Source organism: Priapulus caudatus, unplaced genomic scaffold, assembly GCF_000485595.1.
Source record: "Priapulus caudatus unplaced genomic scaffold, Priapulus_caudatus-5.0.1 Scaffold773, whole genome shotgun sequence".
NCBI classification, from domain to species: domain Eukaryota; kingdom Metazoa; phylum Priapulida; class Priapulimorpha; order Priapulimorphida; family Priapulidae; genus Priapulus; species Priapulus caudatus.
The window spans coordinates 41,801-52,195 of NW_014577834.1; the positions used below are offsets into that span (position 1 = coordinate 41,801).

Sequence of the window (10,395 nt, forward strand, 5' to 3'; positions counted from 1 at the left end):
ATATGTAGCAGTATAAATGTAATTAAGAGAATTAATTAGAAGAATTAATTAGATAAATTAATTAGATGAATTAATTAACACACAAACATCTCATTATTCCACGTGTAGCTGTGCCGTCGACGAGCAGATTTTCGGCAACCTGATCTACGACCCGGCGAACAAGAGAACATACAGTCCGTTCAACGCTCACAAGTTCCCAACCAGTGGACAGGTCTACTACCAGTGTGACGTCAGACTGTGCATCATTGGACGCTGCGAAATCGTACGTGTACACCACTCTACAACTACAATCATCGCCATTCATAATTTCAATAATAATAATAATAAGAAGAAGAAGAAGAAGAAGAAGAAGAAATTATTATTATTTTTTTATGCGAATAATCTATTATTTAGCGTTAAATCTGAACTATAGATAGTTTTACTTTACGACGACCAACACATATAAATATAATATAATTGTGACGGACATAACATTTAACATATATGATATTATATTATATATTATCGAACTCATCGAAACATTAGTACGTAGGTTTTCTCGGATTCACGTAATTTAAATGAGACATATTGAGCTGGACCTGTACGAGGGAGCAGGAGGGGTGTTGAGGGCTAACTGTAACTGGGTGGATGGTGTTCATAGCTGATGCGTTGTTCTGCAGCCGGAGTGCGCGACCGTGCTCGGACCACGAAGGAGGAAGAGACAGGCGATCGGTCAGGAGGAGACGGAGGAGGAGCCTCGTCTCATCGTGCGTGACGTCGTCATCATCATGGACTTCGACGACGAACAAGGTAAAGAAGCAACCAGTCGTCCGCAGTCTTTAAATCTTCAATACATCCAATGCTGCGCAGACCGTGGCAGATGCAGAACATCGTTGCTCTGCAGACGCAGATCGTCACTATCGTATTAGCTCGCCCCGCCATCTAGCGTTGTAAATAGATAACTTTGCGTTGGTTAAAGTTTGTGTTTTTTTTCTGCAGTGGGTTCGGCCGGAAATAATGAGCTTCCTCTCGCACGTCTCCCCATCAAGACAGCGTCCGTGCCAGCGGCGGAGCAAATGGAGAACAAGATCTGCATGAACACGGTCGCATTCGCTCTCGGTAAGACAGCATCGTCAATTACACTAAGCTGAAGCTGTGTCTACAATGTAATGTCGTATGAGTATTTATATTATAATTTGAATATATATATATATATATATATATATATATATATTAACTAAATCGAAAATGTAATGAATGATTGTGTCATAATCGATATCAACCACGAGAAAGAAACGGTGTTTATAACGATGTGCTGTTCTCCCCACTGTTGTACCCCCCGTCTTGATTAATTTTTTGTCACGGTTAGCATTATGAAACATAGCCATGGAGAGAAAAATCACAAAGCTTATATTTTCATTATTTAACATACTTATATGATTATATTCGGTTAATAAGCATAATACAACACACGAGCAAACGACTGATCAGCTGCTTAAGAACAACGGCTCGTGCCGGAGCGCGGGGCAGACTCGACAACTGACTTCGATGACGGGGGGAGCACCAGTAGGGCGGGTAGGGAGGTGGAAAAATAACATGCCGATCTATGCGAACAGACATGACCATCGAACTCCCGGTCACTATACACGATCGAACCCACTGACTAAATCTACTTGTTAGAAATAAGAAGATAATAAGAATAGTAAGTATAGACGAAGTATCGAAGTATCCGAATATAGAATAAAGACCCCACTATAGTATATATAGTACCAGATAATACCGTACATAAGATAATAGTATACCTATAGTAAGCTCTACCGAAGTATACGCATACGCATAAGCAAGGCAACCCGCAAGCATAGCATAGCATAGCAATAGCAAGCAAGCAAGCATAGCAAGCATACATAGCACAGCAGCAAGCAAGCAACCATGAGCATCTAGCCAGAGGCTACGCAGACAACCAAAAATGGCGATAAAGGGCGATAGCAAATGCATAGCAGATGCATGGATGAATATGCATACATAGTATGAGTCGGTAATCTAACAGTAAGACTGAATATGTCGACATACGTCACAATCTATAGTAATCTATCGGCACGAGAATATAATCCTCCATGTCCCTCCGATCACATATCGCTAAGCAGTTCGGCTGCCTACCCAAAATCAAAAGAAAGCAAAGAACACAAGACTGACAATTCATAATCACACGAATCGGTGCAGAGGACGCCAAAAATCGAAAGAGATAATTCAGGCCCTGTTACTGCAAACACAAAAAAAGTAGCGTAGAGCAGCACAAAAACATCTAACACATTGAGAATCATTAATCTAGAGCCCGCGCGAAGATCGTTGCCTGAAGTCAACACGTCCCAGATTACAGATGTACGTTCAAATCCTTTTGAATTTTTTTTAACTGTAACAGCGTTTAAGAAGAGAGGGACAATAAAACACATGTGCCGTGGCACGTATCATCCCAATAAATACACTCTCATTCGTTCAAAGACACGCGCAATCCTAACTTAACGATCGCCTATAAACGCTCACACATACCAAACGTTCAAAGCGACCTCGCTAGACACCCCATTTCAGCGAAATGTTCTAATAGAGTCGTAAATCGTGGGACAGGGCACTAAATCTCTCAATTACGCTATCCACACGATTGTAAAGGTATCGGCAACACATCTCAATCCGAGCGGAACGCTACCACCTAAACTCAAACCAATTCACCAGAGTCCCGACATTCACTCACACTCAATATCACACAGTAAAAAACACTCCATATGCAGTATTTCCAGAACGTTACTACAATGGCAGCTAATCTGAAACTTACAAGCACACTCATTAGAAAACGAATTGTACGCACTTCATTCAGTTAATTTCAATGACCTATATCGATTTTGCATCGGGATACAACAGACACCATAAATAAATCGCAGGACAACGCACCCCCCCCCCCACCCAGCACACACATATATCACGACATGCCCAATCTCCTGGCCAATATAAACAGCATACTACACATGTCAAACAATTTCACTCCTAGCCATATAGTACATATAACAAAAATAAACATAATACAGCCATCTGAACTCTGAAAATGACATGCCATTAACACGCAAAATTAGATAAAGAACAGACGGGCCCAAGCTATTTAGCACCCCGGATAGTATCAGCATGGCGAAAACACATACCGGGTCCCAAACCACCTGACGATGATCAACACCAAATGCATATACAAACTGGAAAAATAAAAAAATGCAAGCATACGATATAGGTTAATACGTGCGAACAGTACAATATGCTAGAGATAGTGCTAACAAAAGAACGCTCATAATCCAATGAGGCCAATTTGCATAAGAAACAACTCAATGAAGTAAATACTTATACACAAAGAAAACCCCAAGAATAGCCTGGCATAGCAATTTCTACTCCACTCCCCACAACCTCAGCATAACAACCACATCAACACACACACTCTCGCACCCCACATCCAGCAACCGAGGTATATACACATCACCTAATCCGATTACTAGTGGACATTGATCTTGACTACGAAGTAGACGCTCCATAAATTGGGACCCAGAACGCACACACGCGGCCGAATATAAAGGGTGCTCGCAATGCGACAATCTGGAGGGCAAACATAGATGGAGACGGTGATATAGACAGGCCGTTGGCAAATACAAACTATTCAATTCATGCCGATTACCTGTCCGAGCAAAGCAATTATTTTAAAATTTTAAATTTAAATTATTAGAACCAAATTACTCATCATAACAATACATACATACTTATTACAATAAAAGCTGAATCCTAAAAATTATAACCTGGCACAACGACAATATAAGCACAACAACACCGAGACTACACACTTATACATGTGGTCCTGTTTGCTAGCCTTGAATCTAACAATTAACTACACACACTAACATGAAAACAATGAGTTTAACCGGGTCCATACCGACATTCTCATATAGAAGACTAACGAACTTCTTACCCAATTCAACCGCACTTAGCGAAAATCATACCCCCTGCCTCTAATTTTCTACCCTTCCATCAGACATTTCTAACACTAACGAAAACTATAATAAAACAGAAGTGTCCAACTTGCGTTAGTCGTCCAAGATCAATGCAGTAAAAGAAAATACAGTTTCCCACTGCTACCCACCTCACGGTTAAAAATAGACACCCCATCCCTTGCATGAAACCATCAACTCTGACGGAACCATGAAACCCACCGAAACCAGACACAGATACAGTGGAGCCACACGATTATTACACAGTGGAACTAAAAAACGATTTACTAATAGGAACCCGCAGCGTAGTCTTCACCGCAGACGACCTTCATGCAACCCATGAACTCTATCACCTGAGATCTCGGTGCTCATTGTACAAGCAGACGGGCGCGAGAGTGAAGTTATCTCGGTACAGAAGTCAGGTTAGGTGAAAATTCGGGACTAATTGAAGCGAGCGAGCGCTAGGACGAAGTCTCAAGCATAGCAGCTAGCACTCCTATGGTCCTCTGATGATACTCCTAAACCTTACGTACACCGACCAAGACACATCACAACACAACTGATGCAATATAGTTATGGTATCAGAACCAGTAACGCCGAATCGTGCGAGCCATCGAGCGTTTGAGTCACCAGGATTATAATAAAAAGGTCCGACCACTTAACGTGGCCGCACTAGACATTTGCGTTTGGAGAGTTGTTAACGCATCGCCGATCACTAAAACGAGATAAATCACAATCATCATATGAGGATGCACGTCAGTTAGTCCAAGGCGCAGATCCCACAGGAACTGCCAGAACTAACCCGTACTACACTAATACCGACCAACCTCGCCTACTCCACTAACAATCTAGGACCCTACGCTCACCCAACCATAACCATATCAGATAGTTACCAGGGCGTTCCGGGTCCTAGCCGGACCGACCCAGGACAGTCGGCAGACCCTGGAATAGAACCCTAACGATAGTATAACTAATAGTACAAACCGTCATCATCTCAATTTCATCACAAGCGAATCAACAACGCAAACAATACGTAGCAACACAATACATGCAATTACATACCGTAGAGTTGGCCAAGACACAATATCTAGATATAAAAAAGAAACACAGATAAAAATAGTAGCACCTGATAACCCGGAACCAACCGATGCCCGCTTTCATCCACAAAAGTCACATGATACGGCGCGGAGGAGGAACACGCCTCTCCGCCCATATCTGAAAATGCGTACGAGCGACAACTTGCAAACATGTATACGAACCTATACAATACAGTAAATAGAGAGTCATAGACATAGCACTGACAGGGACAGATACATAACCTATAGCTGTAGAAACCCCATACACATATTAGCAGCACGCAATAAAATAACCATAGAAAATTTTTTGTACCTTCAACGATTAAACAAAAAAAAACACACACGCAAATAACTGATTAACGAGGAACACCGTATGTATATGGCATCGCTGACAAGGGCGCTGCTGCCGCACAGCACGCCAATAACCGAAAGCTTGACAACACGTGACCAGTTGTCATTCATCAATTCTCTACAGTTACTTTCAGACCTAGTGGCACTTGCACAACACAGCCAACCAACACAGGTTGGCACAGCCACGGCCGCCCATCTGTACACAAGGCACAATCGTAACGAACAGTTTACAAAACCACCACCCACATATAAGTAACGACTAACATTTACATCAATATTTGTTGTTTTAATTTAACTACGAGAAAACATACACACAAAAAACGTTTGAAATCAACTTAATCAACAAGTGACGCAATTCAACAGCCGTACAGGAAACACATGTCCCCCCTTCGATATGCCGTGGAGTTTGTGTCATGTAACCTCATTACTCAACAGATGCTCCAAGTCCAAGGACTATATCGAAGACTAGAGAGACAAAGGATTAAATACAGAATCCGCAGCGACGCATTGGAGAAGCCCACTTGATGTTACTGAGAGTACACGTACAGTACAGTAAGTAATTGCAGAGATCACTAGTACAGACCAGACACGAGTGACAGCTACTCATTTTGACAGGTGTGAGATCATACCTTCACCGCGCGGCCGCAATCAGCGCAGCGAGCTTATTACGAGCGGAAACCACAAAAAGCAGGATGCACACCGTTGAGCAAGCGGCTAGAGGCACAATCGATAGTAGTATGAAGATAAATAAAGTCGAAATAACTCAGAAGATCGGAAGATCAATAATAAATACAAAAATTCAGAACCGCCTTAACGCACGCTTTGCGAAGGTATATCCCGTGTCCCATGGACTGTCGAGAGTTATCTCACCGACGTAACGCTAGATTCTACCACGGAAAATTCGAAGCACCACAGCAATAAATTTGTATGTACAAAATAAAAATATGAAAAATACAAGGAGCGTTTCATTACTTCATCCATAAACCTACTTTATACTCCTAATTGCCGTCATTCGATCTAACCAACGTCTCGATCAACAACAACCCGCCAGAATTCGAAAATTATTGGGTTGCGCCAACGCAGCCTAGCCGATAAGGCGAACATTTGCGTAACAGCCATTGGCAAAATCATGTGCACCAGAAACTTCCTGAAACTAAGCGGAGTGTTTGAGATCGCATGTTGTAAACTTCAGAGATAGTCCATCTACGCGACTTTTTTCTCACTATCAGGGTCGCTTCCGAATTGCAGCTGGTCTGCCGCACCATTGTATCGCCTAAGCTACACTCATGCGACGCGCGAGAGTATTCACGAGTAAACCGCTATCGCGCGGCCTCTAGGCTCTAACATGCTTGGCAAAAATTAAAAAAACTCACAAATAAGCTCACATTTCGCAGTGTAACATAATAATTTTCAACAAAATAACACATGAACAATATTAATCAACTTTGCCTAATATCATCTAGCATACACATTATGCATACACAGAATCAGACAACATAAACCTGTCCCTATTCGCACCACGCGTGGGCAGACCGATAATACCGTCGCATGATGCAACAATTATCACACGATGACATCATGAGTCACACAGGGCAACACAGCAGCAACGAGTGACGGGATCCAGATTGGGTCAAATAGTGTTAAGTAACACAATTCAACATCGGCAAGGCTTTTGACAAATTAACCAGTAAAAACAATTATATCAGGTGAACTTAAGATATAGTAAACTTAGTTACTAACTTTTGGGGATAAAAAATTACAAAAATAGGCACTATAAAATTTCAGGAATCTACGTACACACCTTAATCACGTAATTCGCAAATATTACACCACCAAATTACTAAAATCGGGATTTCTCAAAAAAGTTCCTTAATAGCCCGACACGGTTCAACACAGGTTTTCCAAATGATACATACATTGCCTGGCGGCGCTGGGTGACGGTGCAGCAAAGATGAAGCAAGGTAGATCCGAGTCAGACCTGTCAGCAGCGAGAGCGCGCACGCAGTGGGATACTAGCATCGAAATTGCAATGCCAGATCTGTCCTACGTTCCACGGGTAGCGTCCAGCATGACAAGAAAAAAGTTCTCAACAACGACCTAAGCACTGGATTTACGACCATGTAACCACGGTCCGGAGGAGAACGAGAAGCGACAAACAATGCTGTTACGGCCTTACATAATATCGACCGACACACTCAAGGCAGCCCCACGCAGCGCCACGAAGGCCACAAGCCATCCACCTGGTGCCGCGCCTCATGCGAGATATGAGCATGCGCATAGCGAGAGCGAGGACCGGTAGCACGAAGACGGACAACGGGTTGGCGAGACCTTGGTAAAGCCCGCATGTCGACAAAAACTTTTTTAAACACAACGATTCAGAAATGTGGTGCGAGTTATTAAGGGAAACAAGAGAGCAGACCCAGGGCAACTTGTATAAGATATATACGCATACAAAATAAGTAGTCTGAGTCAATAAAGCGGAATAGAGAACATAAGAAGTAAAAACATCGCAAAAGTAGATGCACCAGCCACGCTAAAAATATTCCACTTGATTATCATTACACCTACATAAAATCAAAAATGAAATAAATAAAATAACGAGTCAAAAAACCGCAGTAGTAAATTATGATATACGAATAGATAGTAGTGGCATCACAGAAAAAATACCACAGAGACAATCCACACAATTGATAATCGTCGAATGACGACGGAATTTTCTACACACTGACAACAATTACCGCGCCATGACGCGCAAAGTCGCTATGCGCGCGCATTTGTATATAACCATTGGGTTCACGTCACGAATCTCCGCGCTGGCGCACACCGCAATAGTTTCGAACGGCGGTTGTTTTGTGCGAACGTTGTTTACATCGAATCGACCGGCAAATAGGAAAAAAGGTGTAAAGCATGAAAGAATGCATATCATACACAAAAACATACATGCTTGTGGAGCACAAGCTCTCATATGCTTTGCAACGGGAAAGGCCCTCAGCGCCGCCCGGCACTATTCCATCCCCAGCAACACTAAGAAAGCATAGTCCCCCAACAGCAGGCATTCATAATATATAGTGGCGCACAGACATTCCTACCGCAATATGCGCACGTCGATCACAAACCCCCAACGGCACCCGCTACTGAGTACATACGGCACTGGCAGCAGTATACTAAACAGCTTTTAACCCCCCCCCCCCCCCACCCCCCACCCACATATACCGCTGTCCGCATTGACTGTAGCATGCACTAACTGTACGCTCGCCGAACGAGGAGATACAATTCAAAAATCACATACAAAGCACCTACTATCTGTGAACGATATATCAATATTAGCTATATCACGTGCGGTAATGCCATACCTTATACATGCACCTGCAGCAGGCGCGACCATACCAGATTGCGCCCAAACTTTTAATCCTCCTCTCTCTCCTTTCTTCCTCTCTCACCACACCCCACAGTCTTTATCCTAATCTCGGACTCGACTATTTCAATAAGACTTGACATCTTGAGAGATGTCTATCTGGCATAAATGAAGACAACTGCTTGAATACTACACGTAATACGGTGTGTACTGATCAGATCCACAGTATGACCGTAGTTACCCGTAGGTCGGGCGCGGTGATAAGATTGTTACAGTCGCAGCCCATTTCCGACGCAAACGCAAGCTCGTCCGCCCGGACGAAAAACAAACGCGAGTCCAGACGTATCGTTCCGCCCGATGACGAAAAGAATCCCGGGCGCCCGGCGTCCGCGGGAGCACCGACTGATCGACCGCTGCGGAGATCGTTTAGCGAGCCCGTAGCGCCAACACGGCCCCGCACGCAAACCGTCCAACCGCCTAAGACCGGCCGGCCGAGCAACACGGGTCCGCGCGCAGCACGCCGTCGACATCATGCCCCGATCCGCCGCACAGAAGCTCCTGCCCGAACCTGAAAGCGAACCTGTTCGCACCGGCAGCGGGAGATCACGCCGTCGTGCGGTGATTGCAAGCCCCAAACCGCGTCACATTAACTTCCACCATAGGACCCTAAAGCTGACTCACATACCACCCGTAGGTAACCTAATAGACTGGACCCCACTTAACTCACGTAGCTGTCCCACATAACTCACAGGTACTGTCCTCACATTAACTTCACAGGTAAGCGTCCCCCACATTAAACTCCCCAGGAGCTGCCTCCACATAACTTCACAGTACTCCTCACATAACTTTCACAGTGTTGCCCCACATAACTTCACAGTACTGCTCTACATTAACTTCCCAGGTAGCTGTCCCCGAATTAACTATCACAGGTAACGTCTCCCACATTAAACTTCACATTTACTGTCTCTACATAACTCCAGGTACGCCTACATTAACCACCGTAACTGTCCCCACATAACTACAGTATAACAAGACTGACTCTCCATATAACTTCACAGGTATGTAATGCATAAGCTGGATCCCCACAATAACTCACAGAGCTGTCCCCGACCATAACTCACAAGGTAGTAATCCTAAAGCGACCACCCATATTAACTGCCACAACGCCCACATTAATCACAGGACTTCCTCACATTAAACTCACAGGTAACTGTCCCCCACAATCTAACTCACAGGTACTGTCTCGAACTTAACTTCACAGGTACTGTCCCACATTACTTCACAGCCGTCCACGATGAACTCTACATAACCTCCCCACATAACCTTCACAGTAGGGTCCCTCACATTAACTCACAGAGCTGTCCTCACATAACTTCAAGTACTGCCCCACATAACTCACAGTTAGCTTCCCACATTTAACTTCACAGGTAATTCCTCACATTAACCACAGTATCTAATCTATAGACTGTCCCCCACATTACCTTCAGCCAGTAGCTGTCCCCACATACACATCACCGGTAGCGTCCTCCACATTAATTCACATTACTGTCGCCCTACATTAACTCACAGGTCGCTGTCCTCACATAAACTTCACCAGTAAGGCTGCTCTCACATAACTCAC

The 10,395-nt window shown here is 43.9% G+C and overlaps 1 protein-coding gene across 1 annotated transcript in view; it reads left to right on the forward strand.

Moving 5' to 3' along the window:
• Window positions 1-1,098, forward strand: part of LOC106813438 (cuticlin-1-like) — a gene marked incomplete at its 3' end in the record, with an annotated part of 21,839 nt that extends 20,741 nt beyond the window's left edge. Inside the window, 3 exon segments of the mRNA XM_014817569.1 lie at window positions 109-262; window positions 660-789; window positions 979-1,098. Coding sequence (XP_014673055.1) covers window positions 109-262; window positions 660-789; window positions 979-1,098 — 404 coding nt within the window.
• Between the last annotated feature and the right edge of the window lie 9,297 nt (window positions 1,099-10,395).